The sequence below is a fragment of the Neodiprion virginianus genome, chromosome 6 (assembly GCF_021901495.1).
Source record: "Neodiprion virginianus isolate iyNeoVirg1 chromosome 6, iyNeoVirg1.1, whole genome shotgun sequence".
Classification (NCBI taxonomy): domain Eukaryota; kingdom Metazoa; phylum Arthropoda; class Insecta; order Hymenoptera; family Diprionidae; genus Neodiprion; species Neodiprion virginianus.
This window is the reverse complement of record NC_060882.1, coordinates 2,034,151-2,056,088: the sequence shown is the minus strand read 5'-3', so window position 1 is coordinate 2,056,088 and position 21,938 is coordinate 2,034,151. Positions and strand designations below refer to the sequence as shown.

General features: G+C 44.7%; 1 protein-coding gene across 3 annotated transcripts in view; it reads left to right on the top strand.

Moving 5' to 3' along the window:
• The window catches only part of LOC124306803 (G1/S-specific cyclin-D2), a 123,162-nt gene that overhangs the window by 96,366 nt on the left and 4,858 nt on the right, over positions 1–21,938 (top strand). Inside the window, exons 2-5 of one of the 3 annotated variants that reach the window (XM_046767835.1) lie at positions 4,832–5,063; positions 8,337–8,552; positions 17,149–17,314; positions 20,695–20,840. In XM_046767835.1, the coding sequence (XP_046623791.1) occupies positions 4,866–5,063; positions 8,337–8,552; positions 17,149–17,314; positions 20,695–20,840 (726 nt within the window). In that variant the 5' untranslated portion in view covers positions 4,832–4,865. Of the gene's footprint in view, positions 1–3,347; positions 5,064–8,336; positions 8,553–17,148; positions 17,315–20,694; positions 20,841–21,938 lie in introns of those variants that run through there. The other 2 variants (XM_046767834.1, XM_046767836.1) reach the window with 2 other exon arrangements.

The window sequence follows — 21,938 nt, the reverse complement described above, 5'->3', positions numbered from 1 at the left end:
CGCGTTTCACACACGTCTCCGCATCTGTGCACGCACACATGTCTCAATGTGTAAACGTATCGCGCCTCGCCTGCAATTATGCGTACGTACATACGTGATAATTTATACACCGTGGATGATGCATGCGCGGTTTACAACACCTACGTATAAATATGTAATCGTACGTTATTACGCGTAACCGTCCCTCGCCGATTACTACCGTTGGATCAATCTTGACATCGGTACAATCAAGGTTTTGCCGTTTTGTTACAAACACTTGTTCACTTTGTGCTGTGGATTTTTGTGTAAAACCCAGCGCAAAAGTTTTGAAATTTATCGAATTTTTACTACAACGGTAAAATTCTGGTTCGTGTCGTGATTTTTTGTTTTTTTTTTTCTTTACTCCAATTTTGTGATATAAATTTTTATCCGATTGTTGACGACAACGGTTATAGGAAATACAGAAAGTACGGGGGAATGAAAGAAAGCGATACACGGTTGAACAGTCGATATATTTGTCAACAAGTAATTATAGTGTTGTTAGAAAATACGCTGCGCATACGTGTATACATACACTGGTATTGCCGTGCAGCTTTTATCCCTCTACACTTTTTCTCCGGTTTCATTCGCATTCTTCATTCATGCTTGTACAGCACATGTGTATAACCGGTACGCATACGTACATACCTACTACATGCACGTAACACGCTGTCGAAAAAGCGCGTATTTTCGTACAAAATACACAAATAGCAATACACCGGCGCATCTTTGCGCAGGCGCTTTGACCATGTTTTTACGTACGCATATGTATAATATGTGCCTAGATGCGCGCATACGTGTACGGAGGGGTACAATGGTACATGTATGTGTGAACCTACACGTGCATCGGAGGCAAACGTGAACGGTCGAGTGGTTTGAACGGAAACGGGCCCGGGTCAGAGGCTATTCACTGATAATGACGTCATCTCCTCACTGGCGTACATGTCAACTTGAAATGTTATCACGCGGTATTATCAGGACCCAGGGGTTAACGCGGTTTTAAAATACGTAAATCTATACTCCGTCTATCTGCATGTATTATATATATATATATATATATGTATACGTATATTTATTGTAGACGGGTTTATACGACGCCGCGTATGTATGCATAAAAGTTGTTCACCCGCCCCGATGTCACGGTGTGTGTGTACGTGTGTGTAATAACCCACGGGCCGGGTTCATTCATGTACCTACTACCGACTCACGGACAAGGCTTGTTAAAGAAGCTGAGACGCTGAGTGTCCGTGTGCGATACGGGGCACGCCGCATACTCGAGTCAACTTTGATACGGATAATTCGGTACGGATCTGGCAATTGAAGAAATTGCCTCGATACCTCCCTTCTTCCTCGAATAGGTTAAATCTTGAGGACCGCACGATTTCCCTTCCATTATACGTGCGGCGGGCGGTCGTCCGATACGCGTATAACGTACGTGCACGCATAGCTGTGAGCATATATGGCGTATCGTCGCCCACGCATCGCCGTTACTGCACACTGGAGGAGGAGGAGGAGGAGGAGGAATACGTAACGCGTGTCGAACGGCTCGACGGAGGCCGGAAGTTAGATCCGGGCCTTGGCCTAGGTCGAACCTCAGCGTCGAATTTTTCACGAACATCGCATCGCGCCTTTGTCATTGTATTCGTCGAGGACGAAGCGACCTTGCCTGGAGTAAATAATTTCGGTCAGCCTCCGTGAATCTCGCTTTTCAGAAAAGAACGGAGCAGAACGGAGAGCTGAATTCAGAACTTCCTTCGTGGATGGCGAGGGCGGAGGCTCGGTTCTGTCTGTCTACCTTGTCTTGCCGCCTGTTGCCCTCCTTCAGGGACGCCGGAACCACCGGCCCACGATAGCCACTGGTTACGCACGGTGCGTACACCTTTACGCATCGTTGGAGTTAAATACGACCACCGTCCTCGTACGCTACGGGGAAATACTACCTACTACCTACTACCTACTATCTGCTACCATGCACGCCCCGCGTCCGCGAGAGTCGAGCGAGTAGCGAGTGCCATGGAACGGGTAATGCCTGTGACCCAACGAAGCTGCCTTCGATAATCGACGGTATCGGAAGCGAGACGAGAGGAAAAATTAGGAAATAAATTATAAGTAAAAAGAATATGAAAAGAAAAGGAAAACAAAAACGAAACATTTTAAAAAAAAAAAAAAAAACAGACACACGTATACGGCGATCTTGTCGTTTCACGGAGAAGTTTCATCGGACGAGAAGAAGCCGAACGAACGAGAGCGAAAGTGTGCTCGCTGCTGTAATACCATCGTCGAGTGAGATCCCTTATACTTACAGGTTTAACGTCTTGTTTCACGTTCGTCTTTACTTCCGGCGACCGCAGACGCTGCTCCGATCTTTAAACCGCCCTCCCTCCCTCCCTACCTTTCCTCATTATTCCGCCCTACCTTGTCAGTTGCATAAGAGGTTATCCACCGCCGTGCAGGCTCGTCGTCCGAAAAACCACGTACGGGTATGTATCGTTGTACCAAGTGCCGATGCACCTACGGTTATCCGAAAAATTAATTAATCGCGTGGATGGATCGAATACAGGATACAGTCTCGAAAAAACCACGTCAACTTGATCTTTTACTTTTTTTTACTCTCTTTTTCTCATCTTTCTTTCCTTTTTCCTGCGTCACCGTAAATCCTACTTAGGACCGTTGAAAATCAACGATGAGCCGACAAACTAGTCGAGAATAACGACGATCGTCGCTGCTTGGACGGAGCACTTTTCCACTTTGTCGACGAATACAGGCCTTTTTACTTCGCCGAGAAGTTGGAAAGTGTTCTCTCTCTCTCCCTCTCTCTACATTTTCCTTTTCTCTATCCTTTCCATCTTCTCTTCGTCATCTGATGCATGACGCGCGTCTCGGTTTCGTGCCTCGGCACGTTTCGTTCTGCGTTCCTGCCACGCTTCGCTCATCCGCCGGCCGTGGTTCTCGTCAAAGTGGGAAGATCACCGGCGGAGAAGATGCCGGGAGGGGAAAAAGAGGTGGCGGAGGAGGAAGTAGTGGAGGAGGAATTTCGAACTTCGGTCAGTGGTGGGAGTCCCCTGCCCGACGATAAGGAGGGGCGGCAGGGAGGAATGGGGGGAGGAGGTCTCACGGCCGGGAAAGAGGCGTCTGGTGGCCCTTCGCGAGGCTAGAAGCCTGGATGCGTCTCCTCTCTGGCCGAGACACCGCCGGCGGAGAGGCGCCGTTTCGACGGAGGGCGTCGAGGGGCGGGGGCAGTCGCGGGGTGGGGTGTTAAGGGAGAGGGGGTAACGACGGCGTTCCCCTACCGGCTCGTCCAACCTCTGATCAGCGCATTTCGAGATCGGACAGCATTCTGGCCTGGTAAGTTGCCAGCGTCGGATCGTAGTGAAGTGAAGGGCTCCTCTCGACGCAAGACTTTTTTTAAATAGTAAAAAAAAAAGAAGAAAAGAACGGGCTAATATATACCTATACATACTGTTAAACATATATATATATATATACATTACACACACACACACACACACACACATACGTACATACAGATAGATTCCGTTAAACGGGACAGAGTTCGCAGATCGAGGAATACGAAGGAATAATAATCGGTGGCGTAAGACCCAAGTTTCGAGGAATATTTTTAAATTTCATTTACCACGGCAAGGATAAGTCTGCCGAAGAAGAAGAAGAACAAGAAGAAGAAGAAGAAGAAGAAAAAGAAGATATATTGGGATAAGGAAGAACGAGAATTTAACAATCGTACGCAGCCGTTGGGAATGTAGAAAAAATTTTGAAGGAAGACGGCTGTATCGAAACCAGTTGACAAAGATCGTTGCGTTGAAAAATAAGTTTTCTACATAGACGTTATACAGTAACACAGCTACGCGCACGATTAATTGAATCGAATTAATTAATTATATAATTAAAACTAACTTAATGTTGAAGGAAAAACGAGAGAAGAAGAGAAGATAAGAAGAGCCGCCACCCCAAAACTCAACCCGTCGAGGATCTATATTAATTATACGCTTATTTATTCAATACAATCTTGGACGCTCCGAACCTATTTATTGCATAACACGTATTTATATATATATGTACATATATAGATACATATATGTACCCATACATAAGTAATAATTATTGTTGTCGAAACAATAACGATATTTAAAACCAGACAACCGAGTTCTGCCGAGTGCTGGAATAGGAAAAGGACAGATCGTCGTTTTTCTTTATCCACCTATACAGTAAGAAAATACGAGACTGAGAATTGAATGGAATAATCAACAAAGTGAGTAATGTGTGTGCGAGTTATGTGCATATAAAATTAAGGAATCGTCGTTTCGGCGTTCATACCGTCATCGCCGTCGTCGAAGTTGTCAACGTCACTGTTTCTCGTTGTGACAACAACAACGATAAAAGTAATAGTAATAATAATAACAACAACCACAACACAGTAATAGTAATTATTGTCATTAACGTACAACCGTCGTACGATTATTCGACATTGAGGGAGGTGAAAACAGTGAGTCGAGAGTTTGAAAAGAAGAAAAAAGTCGTCGGTTTATTATATATATTTATTTATATTTTTCATCCCTGGTTCTGTTCTGTAAAATTTAATTGTGTGCGGTGCGCGGTGTGTCTCTCCGTTGTACCTATACGTATATGATATAAGATCCCGTTTTGTGTTTCGTCGTTTTCATCATCATCATCATCATCATCATCATTATCAGCATCATCGTCGTCGTCGTCGTGTTATTCTTCTTCGTTTCACCGTATCTGCGTGCGCCCAGTCGTTTGCCAAATCCGAGCGTATATAAATAAGGATTTTGTACAGAGAAGAGCGTGGAGGAAATAAGTAAGAATCTACGATGGATCTTCTCTGCTGCGAGACTACCGAAACTGAGTGCAGAGGTTACGCCGATCCGGCGCTGCTAAACGACGACAGAGTGCTACAGAACCTTTTGAAGAGCGAGGAAAGGTATGCGCCTAGCAGTTCATATTTCGAGTGCGTGCAGAGGGACATTTCGCCGATGATGCGAAAGATCGTTGCGGAATGGATGCTAGAGGTAAGTCGGATAAGATTCCCTTCTCTCTCCCTCCCTCCCTCCTCTCTCTCTCTCTCTCTCTCTCTCTCTCTCTCTCTCTCTCTCTCTCTCTCTCTCTCTCACACTTTTCTACGGCGCATATTCCACGCGTCCACGTGTCTCTCTCGACTCTCCGGCACACGGTTACTTGCTCTATTGCCTGCCTGCCTGCCTGCCGGGGATTTAAATTCTATCCGAATGACCCTGCGTGTCCGCCGACTCGGTGTTGCCGTTTCTGCCGGCCGGCTCGCGAGTTCCGCGCCTCGTGTGCCGATGGTCAGTTGCGAGTGACGGAGGATCGACCGCCTCCCCCTTTCGGCCCCCTTCGCCCCCGCCAAGTTGAGGTCACGTCCGCCAGTCGCCAACGTCTTTAAAGAATTAAACGTACGATTACGCGTTATTCTTTCTATTATTTATTATTATTTATACGATTTTTTTTTCTTTTTTTCTTAAGCGGCGAGAACGCCGATGTAACAAATGAATACGCTTGCCGGTACGTTGTTACAGCCGTGTCTCTTCTTCTTCGCGTGTATCGTACGGTTACGGAAGCTTACCGATTAAACGACTCTCGCGTAACGTAATTTTTATCCAACCCGCGCCCCCCTCCCCCCCTCTTCCTCTTCTTATATTCATTTCTCCGTCATTTTTATTCTCCCACGAAATTCAATTGCCAATTTGCCGTAGAGTTTTGTTTGAATATAATTTAGGTGGATGATAGATACAGGCAACCTAATGTAACAGAATACATAGGTGTACTTGTTTGGCAACGTCGCAGCGGGTGTACGGTTATGTTATACATCTATTCGAACCTCCTCCTCCTCCTCTCTCTCGTCTCTCTTTTTCAACTCTCTTCTTTTTTCTCGCGTATAGCTGATATTACGCGCGTACATATTGATCGATCATCGTCGCTCGTCTCCTCGACGGTCATATCTATTGTCGGATGTCAAAGTCCCGATATGTGTGTCGCGTAATGCAGCAGACGACGGTATCCTCTCCTCCGTTCTACACGCGCCGAGACTCCGCAGCTATACCTACGATCATTTCGTTCGTTCGTTCGTTAGTTAGTTACCAGCCATAGTAATGGCTCGGTGGCCACTTCCGGTATACCCGGGGCTTTTGCGTCTTGTCCCTCTTTCTTTGCCGCCGACTTTGCAGCCGTTGTTCGTACGTGACGGAAAACGGTGAAATTGACGCCCGGAGAGTGCAAGAATTCAAAGACGGAAAAAAAACGGTGGAATTCCGGCAACGTTATCCTCGTATAATCGCGGTACACGCCGAGGCTAAACTGGCGAGAACTCGTCGCCCTCGTCGTAATTGCCGCATATCAGATACGCGTACGTGCACTCTGCTAGTACGTAGTTTGTAATCGGGACCTTGACGTGCCGGGGAACGTAGGCAGCTAGCTCACTCGTAATAGAACAGAGAACAGAGAAGACAAGACAAGGTAGGAATACGATGTGGCAAAACTGTACGACGTGACTTGAATGTTGAAAGTAAAGTTTATTGGCTTCAATTCTTGACTTTACAAGTTTGTCCCACCTCTGATCGAGCGCCCTAGACCCGAGTCTACGTCTCGTCAAATTTATCCCAACAGGACCGACCGAACCTGATCTTGAGCTTTTAACTTCCCCGTATTACGTAAAGCTTACTTTACCGACATCCTCGTTACCTCGGACCAACGTTTCATCTCGCCAATGGATGCAGTTGAAAGCGAGAGAAAGAGGAAAATGATTTTTTTTTTTCACAGCTATTCCACACCTTTTCCACCGTCGTCGTTATCATCGTTCCAATCGGCTATCGATCGATCGCGTCCACGCGCGTCGGTTCCCTTCAAGCGTGATTACGATTATAGGGGGCGTGCAGGAGAGGCAGGGTCCGTACATGTACCTGCAGAGCCAGCCGTGTGTAATAATTTTAGGGAGCAATTAGGAAGTGCCGAGCGGCGGCATGTGGCCTACGTATTTTTGACAACTACGACTCGACGCATGCCTCCGCAGCGAGAAACACGCACATGCCGAGGCCTCGGCTAAATTAGTCAAGTTCGGTATCCGTGTGTGCGCGTGTGTTATACATGTATTCACACGCGTGTTCGGGGGAACCTGCGGGTCGCGGCACCGTCAAAAAACAGCGTCAGCTGCTGCCGCTGCCGGAAAGCAGCCACCTGCCGAACGGGGGTTGAATGACTGACTGACTGACTGACTCTGACTCTGACTCTGACTCTCTGACTTACCGTATACCTACTTCCTTTCTTCTCTTCGTCCGCGTGCTGTTGCTGCTGTTGCTGATTGCGCAATCTGATTTTTAAACCCGATTCCGTCCCCCCCTCGATCCGATTCTCGTCTATTTTCACGATAACATGCGCCGTGTATATTTATTGTGTACGCTTATCCGCTGTACGTGCATTCCTCATGGAGCGTAAGTTTATACCGGTAAAATAGAAAAAAAAAATAAAAAAAGCGCTGGAATTTCTCTATACCTTTCGCACTCTCTCTCTCTCTCTCTCTCTCTCTCTCTCTTTTCACTATCTTTTACGACGATGATGATAATTTTTGTTTTCCTTTCTACCGATTCGTCGTTCTTCTCGAGTGTATTTTATGAACGCATTGTATCGGATTTCGATCGATATGTTTGACAGCGATCTGCGATGATCGTGATATTTTTAATATTGTACCTAACGGAAACTAAAATTCACAACAACAATGTGTACGATAATTATAAAAAGCTTTTTTGATCGTTCTTGAGAATATAATTGTAACGCAATTGTCACTCGGCGCGTAGGAAAAATTCTCTTCGTTTCATTATCGAGAGCTGCGATTATTAACGATTGTTCTAACAATCGAAACGTGGGAGAATTTAAGGGCGTAAACGCAGCGCGGTCGCGGGATCTTACGCCAAAATCTTGCCGAACTTCTATTTTTAGTTTCCAGCCAACTACTACGCGACTTGGATTTTAAAGAGAAACCCTCGTTTGCCTTGAGAAAAGTGATGCACGTTTCGTTTCATCCTCTTTTTTCGCCGCTTCTCGACCTCGCCCATGAATTGCCTGAATGTTCGATATAATTCTCATTGTGTCAGTATAGTGTATTCATATAGGTATTACATGCATTGTCGTACACATTATAGGTACCTATATACATATATATATATATATATATATATATATATATATATATATCACGCGCACGCAATAATCAAAGAAAAGAAACTGACAAAGTTGGTAAATTATCACTGACAGTTTGCCCCCGAAAACTGCAGGTATGCGAGGAGCAAAAGTGTCAGGAGGAGGTATTCCCACTGTCGATGAACTACGTCGACAGATTTCTGTCGATCTGCCCGATCAGGAAATCCCAGCTACAGCTCCTGGGCACCGCGTGTCTTCTGCTATCCTCGAAGCTGAGAGAACCCCGGCCTCTGTCGGCCGAAGTCCTCGTATTCTACACCGACAATTCCGTCAGCTTCGACGACCTCTGGGTGAGTGCATCACGCAATATGAATTTTTTATTTCTACCTTTTCTACTCTTGCCTAACCGTCCGTAGACAGTATCTCTGTCCTACGCGTACCACGTTTACGTGTACGAAGTACGATGCTTTTCGATTACAGTCACAGGCGTTTAAACTACGCGCAACTCGACTGGTTCTTACGTTTTGGCAACGTAGTGCAAGTTACGGAAGTTAGCGAGTAGCTCGTAGCACGTAAAACGGTGCATGTAAACGTAGCGACTGTTGTATCGCTGACGAAATATTTGGTTCGACGCTTCTTCGTTTCTATTAAATAACTATACGGGCTGCAGGGTGTGTATATACATAGGTATAATATATGTAACGTGCGACGAGTTGGGTGCCATGGGAACGTAAATAAATCCGGCGATAACGTCGGCAGTTAATCAAGTTATACGCGGAATCGCCTTCTCTCTCTCTCTCTCTATCTTTCTCTCTCTATCTATCTCTCTCCCTTCGTTCGTGGGAAATTTGCCTCTGCGCAGTTGATCGTCTCTATCGCTAATCTCGCTTTTATTATTTGTACTGTTTTGTAGTTATACCGTGAGCACGAATTTAGTCGTCGATCGTCTCACTTTTCTTCCCGATTAATTTCCGTCATTTCGCTCGACGACGTTACGTTGAGCATTCATCTGCATTCGATTATGTATACTCGCTGCGTGTGTATATGTAAGTATAAGATCGAGGAAACCACGCTCCGCGACTTTTGGATTTTTCGTCTCCGTTGGCGAGTGCGCGATAGGTATATACGTCTACTCTTCGTGGGTTTCCTATCGCGGAAAACTTGTGGGTTTTTAAATATAGAATCACCGCGGAAAGTGGGATTCGGGTAATATATATAGAGAGAGAGAGAGAGAGCGAAGATCTGTGATGAAAAGGAGAGATGAAACGAGAGAGGCTGCAAACGCTGCGTAGTCTTCGTTCCATTTTCATTTAACTCGAATATTCCGTTTCTTCGTTCTTATAATTTATAAACGAATGGTCGATATAGCGTACATAGTAGATGTTACATAAGTGATAACGATTATATCGTACCAACGCGCTTACTCCTATTACTCTTACTCTTCATTCATTCATTCGCTGTTGTTACTGGTATACTTTTATTATCGTTATCATCATCATTGTTGTTTTTATTATTAATAATATTGTTGTTATTATAACGATTATTCGCGAAACGAATGTCCGAATGTAACGAACGAGACGCGATTCGCGAGAAACCCTCCGCGTACTGAATTCGACGAATAAACGCATAATGCTACACATACGTCCTGTGCTTATGCGCACGCGTGTTGTACGTACATTATTATTTACCACATCGGCGTACCATGTAACGTAACATCTGCGAGAAGACGAAAGAGAGAAGAATTGTAACAAGGGGCCGTATATATATATATATATTATGTATTACAGAGCGAAAAAACCCGGGAGTAGTTGTACATACATACATACATACATACATACATACATACGTACATTATTTTACCCTGCCCGTCTTTCCTTGGCGGACGGGTATTTTAACGGATTTATGTAAATATTCTTTGAAATAGAAATGAGAGGTTTAAAATATTGTTGACTCATTTGCAGCCTCTCGCTGGCTCTCTCTCTCTCTCTCATGCTTATCCCAACCTCTGCACCTTCGCATCTCCGTTGCAGATTACGGAATGTATATTATACATACCTATGCGATATTGGAGGGGGCTTAGGGGGGCGACGCAATATATATTTTTTACAAAAGAAATTTACAGTGTAGTTTCCCTGCAATCAATTGATGAAAATTCTTTTCATACGGGCGCACTATCGCAGTTCAATTCACGTTTGACGATTCGACGAGTATACGCGTACAATTTAAAAGTACATACATCTTGTTGTATGTCGCGATCGATTATTATTGTTGTCGCTGTTGTTGTTGCTGTACATAGGTATGTACATTGCGCGTAACTCGATTCGGTCATGTGTGGTATTGTTCTGTCTCTCTCTCTCTCTTACACACAGATACGCGCGCACACGCGCAAGTTAACGTCTATGTGTAACGTAAACTATGTACAGTATGAATAATAGAAGTAACTTACAGACGTAAGTGTAAGTAAACCCCGAACGTTAGCCGGTCGTAACGTGCCGCAAACAACAAGCGATAGCTCCGGCAAACCTGACAGATAACTTGATATTATACGTATTCTATGTGTGTACCGGCATACATGTACATTATACGTGTACGTGTATTAACATATAAATATATGTACACGCGCGCTTACAATAGTATTATTTAAAATCTATGTGGTGATGTCTTATATATGTTACATATAGGTATGCTATATTGAAGACTGCTGCTGCAGAGATCAGACAACGAACGAGCGCTCGATTCCGTATTCTCTATTTTTTTTTCCTCGCGTTTTTTCATTATTTTTTTTTTTATTGAACTATTTTATTTTATTTTTTTATTCTCTCAACTCACATTCCGATTCTTCGAATCGCGACGATTCTACTGTGCGTATGTCCAATCTCCGTTAACTCCATATTTATACAATTATGTCATTGAAATCGTACGTGTGGTGTTGTCGCTTCATTCACAGAACCGAACTACGTAGATAATTTGTACGCCACGTAGAGTATATCTGTGTGTATTTTCCGATAAGCGTACAGAAACGTTGATATAATATTATTATTGTTTTTGTTGGTGTTTTTGCTGTTGTTATTATTATCATCATAATAATCATCATCATCATCATCATCATCATCATCATCATCATCATCATTATTATCATATACCAGTACCATAAACATGGTTCTGATATTGAGGAAAATCTGCGAAAAGTTGTTTGAGAAGTTGAAAAATTACATCTCGTGATTAAAATCGACTCTCGATATAAATAATTTAGTACAACGTATACCGTATCGCATAACTGTAGCAGATATAATATTCATTTGAATGAAGTCAATCCGTGTATTATCTTCACGTATAGTAGGTCAACGAGGGCGACGATTGATAAAATTTGGTCAAGTCGCGGTGTAACTTTTTATCCACGCACTGATTATACCGTACGTATAATCATCTCGCACGCGGCAGCGTTGATAATTTAATATTCAATCAGTGCTTAACACAATTTTTGGCCAAATTATAAACTTTCCGCGCAGTATTCTCTCTCTCCGTATCCGTATCTCGGCGTGAAAGATTTCAAATCTCGTCGTAAGTATTCCGAATATTGTATACGACGTGTTGAAAGAAAAGAGGAAAAACATGCACAACCGTCAAAGGCTCTCGTCGGATTGAATTTCCCCGATCGAAGTTCACTCGCTCAGGCAGAGGATTTTCGCGTCGCGTTCCTTCCCGAAGGATCGGCATAGCGTTATTAGAAATCCTTGGCTCCGGCAGTCCGGGAGATGACGGTCCTCGTGCCGTTCCGGATCACGCGTCGCGATGCGAGAATCTGTGGGGAGAAAGAGGAGAGGAGAGGAGAGGCGAAGTACAGGGGACGTAGGGAGAGGCAGGTGGACGCCAGGTGGTCGTCCTGGAGCAGGGTGCACCCGGCGGCAGCTGCCCTCGAATCGACGCCGTCCGATCATCGTCGAGGAAGACGGGAAGAATAAAGGAACGATGGAAAAGGGGCTTTTATTTTTATACTCGTACACGTGGATAAACAATTTTTGTTTCCGAATGCCGCCGAGACTCATTCGCGAGGTGAAGGAACCGGAAGGGTGTCTTGCGCACACCAGGGATGTAATAGGTATACAGGGTGCCCACTTTCCTGGGGAAATTTGAATTTTTTTTTTTTTTTATCTTGTCCAGAAAACAAATTGGCTTAAACTGACCTTTTTTGTACAACAATGTTTTTATTCAATTTCAATTGAATTTTAACCGAATATAGGGTTGATAAGCCGAACTATTTGGGTTTTGGTAACTTTACCAGAAGTGGGGGAATTTTTTTCCCAAATATTTGCGGCCACCCTATAGGTAGAATCGCATACGACGTACCTATGAACAGTCGAAAAACTCGATGGATATCAAGAGCGGCTACGCAATCTCGTCGAGGTAATCGCGAGTCGAAAATTCTCTTTGTTTCCTTCTGCCAGCTAATTATTTCTGCCCCTTTTTGCTGCGCGCGTCAATGAGCACGTGGACGATGTCCGGGAGCTATTTGCGTATGTTGCGCGTATACGTTTCTACACAACGTACGCACGCTTGTAACAGGGACTGAAACGTGTATAAAGGTATACCTACTAATTTGTAAACTGTTGCTTTTCACGCTCGTACACGCCCACCTGCCGCAAGACACGGCTGCGGTATACTTATGGCTACTCTTACCACTGCGCTCAACATTATACCTACCTGTATAACTGCAAGCTGCAGAAACAATACGCGGCAATCGTCTCAGTGGCACCCTCTTGTATACCTGTGCACCCTGAAGAAACGTACCGAAGGTGCTTTGCGCAACTCCGCATACTCTGTGATGTTATACCCGCAGTCTCGTAGTTTTAAGTATCTTACCCAAGTAGGTACGTACCTGTGCCTGTAACCATTTTATACCTACTAACTATCGGCTTGTTCCTGCAGTTATTGACGCCACTGTTGCAACAACTTGGCGTCTTGTGGTACATGTTATTGTTAGTCCTTTTTGTAACTTACAATTAGTCGGCCTTTGGACGTAGGTTATTAATTAATTCTTGCATGTAACGTGTTGTACAATACGAAATTCAAGCGATGTTTATCATGCACCTGTAATTCAGGTGGTTGTGATAAGCGGAGTCTATGTATAGGATTGACAGCTTATCGAGATCAATCGTTTGTATGTTAATCGACTCGGTATCAAAACTGGGAAAAATTCATTTCTAGGTCTCGGAAGTATAGAAAATTGTTGAGCGCCTTTACAGCACAGGTATGCGGTACGATCGTAATCATGTGTGAAAATCGTCGCAGTCAAAGGGTCGGAAATTAATTGGCGAATATACGTGACACGAAATTGCGTTAATTAGCCAACTGGTGAAAACGTAATAGCCGGAAACAGCTGTGATGTGGCTAATAATACGTATACCCTGTCCAAACCAGTGTATAAATTGAAATCGAAATCTATGGAAATGATCAGAAATTCACTCACTTCCTGGATTTTATCGTCGTACTTATAGAGTGAATATTGGGTGTGTAGGGACACACTATACATGCACGCGTTACAGTCTCGTTTAACAGGATGTGATTAACGATAAATTCAAAAATCAACGGCTTGTGGACGCGTTTACTTGCCTTGACACGTGTACACGTATAATTTTTGAAAGAGAAGCAAAATAATGAATAAATATATATAAGAGAAAAAGAGAAAAAAATGGGAGGGATTACGAAATTTACACGATATCGCGGGAAGTTGAATGAAATAACCGGCGACATTTCATTACGGATATAATAGCCGATAGTTTCGATATCCCTGTGAAAAAGACGACGACTGGAGCTCATTGTCAGTTGTGTGTAACTTCTCACCGGTACGATGAATGAGAGATCTCTGCAGCTCGTCAAATCATGACGTAAGGTGTACGAATCCCGCGTGCGTGCGTGCGTGCGTGCGTAAGCGTGTATAACACATAATGACATAATATGCATGCACACGCGCGCGCATAGCGTCTACACGTGTATTTTACATACACGTGCCATATTATACGTGCAGCCGACACATCGCACGCTTACAACCTTGCAAAATAATTTAGGTACCCGCACACCGGCGTTATACATGTATAATACACTACGTCAAATAACTAGTACGATGTATATGTATACGTGTAGTAGGTATATCCAGTGCTTAAACTACCAGGGAGACTAATTTTTGCCGAGGCATTAGAAATAGTTTGGCCATGAGAGCATCGGAATCGCGTTCGTGCCGCTGCGGCGAGGCGAAGAAAATGAAGAGGAAGAGGAAGAGGGAACGGGAGAGGGAGAGGGAGAGGGAGAGAGAGAGGGTCTCGGCCAGTGACCGAGCCGAGGCCGCGATCTCCTCTTCTCTCTAGTCTAGAGTCTAGGCGCGCGTATGCGTCTATATATATATATCTATATATCTATATATATCTATAAACGCTAACGCGACTCGTTTCCTCTTATAACCGTGCGCAAGGTGGGGTATTTTCTATAATGCCTTGTAATCGGGGAGAACGTCTCGTCGTTAGTGAGTTTTTGCAAATTGATAGGGACCCCCCCCCCCCAATTATAGGCACGTTTATTCAAAGTCCGAGTGCTAGGCGTTATTCTATGTAACATGTAATACTACGAGTTGATTGAATTCAATTGGATTGAACGTAATGTAAGAATTCGGGTAATTCGAACGTTATAAAAAAAAAAAAAACATGGAAAACTGGGAACACCGGGGAAAAGAATGATCCTTAAAGTTCTAACGTCGATAAGCGAAAAAGAGCCCAACGCGTGATGTTAAAGAGAGGTGATGTGAAATGGGACGAGAAAAATAATGACCGAGGGAATGAGACTGAATTCAGTGGGGAGGGGTGGGGGATGACTATTTTCGAATTTTATAACAGTGAGTCTGAAGTGGTAAAGTTCTCAAAATATGAATATGTTTTGCCGTCTTATGATCACCGCGTTTCAGACATTCCGAAAATTGCGAAATAACGATATTTCATAACCGTGAATCATTGCAACAACCTTACTTAACTAACTTCGGATTCATCCGAGGACCGAGGGAGGCGGATATTCGGTTCGAACGAAAACGAAAAACCCACCTATCGATGTCTATACCCGATAAAACAGTTGTTCCCAATGTCGGGCTGTGCCTCGTTTCTTCTCGGAAGGTGTTTTGCGGTTTTGGCTAATGCCATTTTTGTTTCGGATCCCTCTCTCTTACTTTTTCTCTTCTTCCGAATCCTCGTACCTACCTACCCGAGCCACTGCACGCATACAAACGCCGCTTTTACAAGTATCGTTTCTCCCGGCTGGGGATTTCGGGAGCGGCGGAAGAAAGAAAGGAAGGAAGAAAGAAGGAAGGAAAGAAACTCAACTACGGACCGGCCGATGCAGGGAGAAGAGCTTGCGTGCGTGCTGCTTGCCTGACCGCCTGCCTTTCCTGCGAATGGAATGCGCGCCGCGCGCGGTTCGGTCATTCTGGTTTTTGTTGCCAGTTATGCGCTGACCGGGGTTGTATTTTATTTTTGACCGGAATGGTAAACACCTTGCTCCTCAGAGGCGCCGCCCTTCCCCAGGGTTTCCCTCTCTCTTTTCTACCCCCTCGACGCACGGCTTGAACCATGCCGCCGTCACTTACCGCCTCTATCGATTTCTCTTCGTCCGTTGCGGGCCCAGATAAATCAGGCCCCTCCATCCCTTCCTTTCTTCCTCTCACCCCGGTTTCTTGGAAGTAACCCAGGTAGAAGATATACCCACGTATTATACGTATAGAGTTGGATCCCTCCTGCCGCTCTTTCCCATTGAATACGCCTGCCAGCTTCCTCCGGATCCCAACCCTCGATTTAACTCCTCAAATATACGGGGTGTTGGCAAAGTTTGACAATATATTTACTTGCGATTATTCATTTTACATCTTATCACACATTCGACGAGACTTTGTTACACGCGTGTGTATAAATATAGATAACTGCCGGAAAAACCCTCAAGATAATTTTTAACCCCTCGTGTATAAACAATAAGCTTAGAATTTTCGTGGAGTTGGAAAAAAAAAAAAAAAACTCATTTCGATCTTACAATTCAAGTACAATGTAACAATCGTTACGATCTATACCATAATCGGCACCAGTTTTTATTTTTCCGTTCCTTTGTTTCGTCGCCGACGTTTCCTCACAGGTGACGCGTTGCAGGGCAGCGCTTGCAGGTGAGCCACAGCAGCGGACAGTTGGTGTTGAAATCTCTGATAATTGACGAGCGGTCGCCTGTGACTCGGTCACTGCAGGACCTACCTGGTCTCCAATTTACGTATCGCTACGCGCACCGCGTGCTTCTGCACCTCTGACCGTAGCAGCTTGCGAGCTTCTCTCACGCATTGCGTGGCGGCTGTTCGCCCGGCCAGCCGGCTAGCTCTCTGAACCTGAGGGCACATACCTTGCACCTGCCCGTCTCGCGTAACCCGTATGCCTTTCGAAGGTACGCACAACGTTGGGCCTCCGTGTATATCCGTTTCCCCCTTTGTAGTTGCCCGAGGCCGCAGCCCTGTGAATAAAGAAGGAAAAGTGACGGGGATATCGTATGGAGAGAAAGAGATGTACGGATGCAACGCGTGAGAAATTTCTTTTACTCAAATTTGAATTACATATCGGCGCCTAAAGCGCTTTGCGATGAAATCAATCGAAATTTATTCATATATATATTCTTGTTGCAAACGACGTAGTCGTAGGGAAAATGTTTAACGTTTTTTTATTGTAACGAATCAAGTCACTCGCTATTTATGTATGCTGGTACAGAGTTGTCTTATGCAAGTTTCGCTGCGGACTGTATATTGTGTAAGGTGTTCTTCTTTCTTTAACGCGTTTCTTCTTCTTCTTTTAAATTTTAATGTTTTACCGACGAATGAAACTCATACCTGTACCTACCACATTACTGACGTATACCCTGCATTTTACGAATGTGTTACAGCGGTGGGAACAGCTGGTTGTGTCGAAGCTTAAGTGGGAGTTGTCAGCGGTGACGCCGGGCGACTTCCTTCTACACATCCTCAGCCGTTTACCGGTTGATCCACCAGCCTGGGACTCCCGGATGATTCGGAGACACGCGCAGACCTTCATTGCCCTCAGCGCGAGAGGTGAGATATCGAATTTCTGTCCATCTTACCCGAAAGTAACGGAGGAACCGGCCGGAAAGACTTAACGAGAGTAAAATACATATATGTACATATCGCCAATTCTGTATAATACATCGCAGACGAGTCTCTGCGTTTGATCGCTAATTTTTCCGCAGCTACGCTGCTAAGCATCTGCGATATCGTAATACGGTATAAACTCGATTGCGAAAAAGGTTGTATTCCACTGCAATACAAACAGCGAGAGATGCAGACGCGCCGGAGACCTTTAATGGTTTAAAGATTGCTGTTGCTGCACGCGTTTAAATGCCCTGACGGTAGCCTGCGGCCCCTCCCTTCGCCCTTCCTTCATCCTCTGCCTCCTCTTCCTCCTCTTCCTTCGTCTCTCGGTCGGTCGGTCGTTATATCGCGACTCGGTGGCAAAAAAATTCAGCAAAGATACTCCTCTCCTCTCGACCAGAGCTCGTTTCGCTCGCACGCCGGCTGGACCGGATCGCTTCCCACGGGCCAAACTAGGCAGTAGCGGGCAACCCCTCCTGTTGAGCTTGCTTACACATACCTTATACCCACGACCAACTAAAGCTTAAACGCGACAAGGGCACGTGCGAAGACCAGATCTCTCTCGGGTATGCGACTTACGCAGTAGCGTAATAGCGAAAGATTATACAGTCTGGCAGAGTATACATTTTCTTTCGGATCTCAGCCAGCTATTCGCTCTAACGAGCTTCAATTACAGTATTAACTCGTTTCTCGCGTACGAAGTCGCAGGCAATCCTCCGGCGTGAAATTTGATTAAAATTAGTTCAACTAGCAACGGTAGATGACATTTTTCTGAATAGATTCCGATGAAAGTGTCCGTACAATTCGTTGGACAACCCAAGGAAACGGAATGGGCGCAATTTTTCCGATCAATTTGGTCAATGTCTTTACGACGCTTAATCGCAAGCAAGATTTAGCTACGCCCCTGTACCCAACTTGTCCGATTGCATTATATCTATAGGTACACGCGAGGCGGTATTGCTGGCATTGTAATATCACAACGACCGAGTTTTAGACCCAATGCGCGGGTAGCTTCGATGGCTCGCGGTAGATGCGATCGGTAGGTATAAGGTATAACACGTACGTACGTACGTATGTATGTGCCCCGGATTAACAACGTGAATAAAAAATAATATGTGCATTTGTAATTGGAACCCCAGGGACGCTCGATCCGATTTTATCGGCGAACGCTTATTGTTGGATTTCCTTACACCGAAGCCCCCATGTCGCTTTCGTTCTCGTAGGATGTATTTCTTCAATTTGACTCGGATGTTTAACCATCTTCATTGATAGCTAAAGCTGATTTTTTTCGACCACTTTTCGTTAACTCAAACATGCCCTTGGGTTAAGTTGGGCTATCGCTACGTTTCGAAACGTTTCTTCGATAATTTTACTAGAAACATTAAGTCGGCAAGATTTCGAAATAGCAAATAAGTAAAAGAGATTTATTTTTATTGTCTGGACTAAATACTTTGGGAACGAAGTCAGTTTGATAAGATTGCAGCACCGTATAAACCTCTCATCGTTTTATAAATAGTAACTAACTTTTATTCGTATTTCGTTTTTATCTTTCAATTTAAATTCAGTACCGCGCCATTTCCCGCAAACTGTTTGTCATTGGCTCGGGGTTGACGGCTCTGTATTCGTATATTTGCTGTATCGAACGTATTGTAATGGTATTGATAGACCGGCAGAAACAACTTTATTTGATTGAAATAATGCGACGCTAGAAAATTAATTCATACTCGATCCAATGATAATTCAGTCGACTTATTCCTGGTACAGGTAAATAATTGAATAGAGCGTCGAAAAACGTTTTCTTTTTTGTTCATAATTTTATTCCTGTGTTATTCCCATTACCGCAACTATGTCGATAATTTTAACGCACGCCGTTCACTAAAAATTACCGAGGCATTTTCTCCGTGTCAATTCACGTATTACACATTTGTTTTGTTACATTTCATTGTTATACGTATATACAACGTGCACACCGATATTTTATACATATCGTCGCTAGCCTTGAGAGCGTTCGTCCACGCGCACCGCAGCGTCGACTGGTTTCAAGCCTCCCCCCCCCCCCCCCAACCTCCACATCGTACATTCGAAATACAGTTTGCATACGTTGCGGGATATTTTTTCAACGTTTAAGCAACATTATTTAGGAAACCGGCGTATTGCGAACCTGCACAGACGTAATCGTCAAGCTTGCGTCGACTGTCATTGAGTATACCGTATACGGAGTGAATTCTAGCAACTGCACGGTCCGTCGTCTGCTTAAAATTTAATGCGCACGCGCTACAATCCGAAGACGACTGTTTTCCAGGGTGACCAACCGTCGTAAGTATAACCTCAAAAATGTTGCCAATCGTGCTCGTACTCAGCGCAGTAATAATTTTTGAGGTTTGATACAGGGCGGCGAAATGACGGTTTCAGGTCATCCTGGCGAACAGCCGCTCTCGGATTGTACGTCGGACGGATCACGTGCAGTCGTTGGGAATTCACTTCGTGTACAAACATACACAGGGTTATTCGTTTAACGATCCTTACGAAAAGCTCCGGGGCACGGTTACAGCGTCTCGCTTCGCGTTTCGGTTTCCGTTTTTCGCTTTCCGTTCGCGTCTCGAAGCTCGAGCATGTACGTACCTAACGTAGCACACTATCGCGAATCGATCTTCTCGCGTCGTAGTAGGTCTGCGGCTGAGATTGCGTATCCGGAATGCGGGAGGTGAATTAACCGGCTATACGGTAGGTGGTAGGTGGTAGGTATTATACCTCGTATACCGCTGATTGCGAGGAGCCGGCAACCTTCCTCCGTTCTGCACACGTATTACAGTTTGCACACATACATTCACGGGCACAGAGTCTCCGCTTGTGATTCGCGCTCTCTGCGTTCGCCACCTTGTAAATACCTACAGCAGAATCGAGAAGGTGCGCGCCTCGTGCACCCGCGCCGATTTGTCACGCACGGACTTGCGGCGAACGTGAGAGCGAATACGATGCCATTGCCTTCTTCTTCGCTCTCCCGTCTCGTCCGTAGTCGATCGTATAAACTCTGGCTGCTTAAACTGTTATGAGAAAATAATAAGGGAGTGTAATTACGGATGTGGATCGACTTGCGTATTACACGCATGTCCGTGCAATTTTGTGTATAGAGAAACGATTCAATTTCAACGCTCATGCAAATACGTTCCTCCGTTTCCCCGCTTGTTGCTGAGATGAATAGATGTGAGAGCGGATCGATGCGCCCGACAAAGAAAAAAAGAAAAGAAAGAAAGAAAGAAAGGCAATGTCATAAATGTACTTATGTACAAGCGAATGTGAAGAAATTTTCGCTTTTGTTACAGAATACAAGTTCTCGATGTACACACCGAGCATGATTGCGGCGGCCAGCGTCGCGGCGGCTTTACACGGTCTTGACTGGACGCGTAAAAGCGGTTACGGTCTGCCCCGTCTTCTCGACGAGTTAACCCGCATCACCGCTATCGAACAGGTTTGTGTATATATATTTATACTTGCACAATATATATATACAATACACGATACACATGTATGTTTAATGATATACTATGTGTGTGCCATAACCCATTGTTCTGCACCGCGGGTTTTTCGTCCTTTTTCTTTTCTTTCCCCCGTTTCCTCTTCGTTTTTGAACATTTTACGCGTCATATCCTCGTTGCTCTTCTTCTTCTTCTTCTTCTTCTTTTTTTCCGTCTTCTGCCTTTGCCGCACCACGTTTTCTCTCTACCTGTGCATCGTGATAGGCTGAGAGTGCCGTTTAAATGGTACGTTGTATACAATATACCTATGCATGCATGTATGTAAGACGTCGCTTTCGTTAGTTTGTTTTATTTCATTTCCTTTTGTTCGTCGCTCGACTTTGAAACGGCAAATGTGTTGCATATCATGCACGCGTATGTATTTATAAGCGAGTATATGCAAGTACAGTTGCCATTCACAACTTTGACTCGAGCCCCTGCGGCCTGCAGGCTGTACGGGTAGACTTTTAGCAAAAAATCGGTACGGGATGTGAGAACAGGTGCCTGGCATATGTGTTACGCCCAAAGAGAGGAATGGAAAGAAACGAAGCAGCGAAATGTCGGCTGAAGGATGAAATGCGAAAGAGACACGATGTAACGCCGTATCGTCGCCAACCCTCTGCCATGCAACCTCGCACAGTCAGACAATATGATTCATCTTCGCGGCACGCACACAATCATTCATGCATTATGCTTTCGCACTCGCTGCAGATTTATAAATAAAGTCTCTCAATGGACTTGGCATGGGGTCTAGGGGCCGATTCACAGCTATCGGGGTAACATCGCGCCATCTGTCAAAGAACGGGAAACTCTGCCGATTTCTTTGCTCATTTTTTGTTCTCTTGAAAGATTTTTCTCCTTTTTACTCGTGCAAAGTCTTGTTTCACTTTTACTCTCATACGTCTGCTATTTTACACACGTGATGCAGCCGAGATAATGCAGTCGGTATTCATTCATAAACAAGTTTGGTTCCACAGCTCCTCCCCCCCCCCCCCCCCCCACACACTTTTGCAACTATTCGGATCTTTAATTATGATGTAATACTCTCGAAC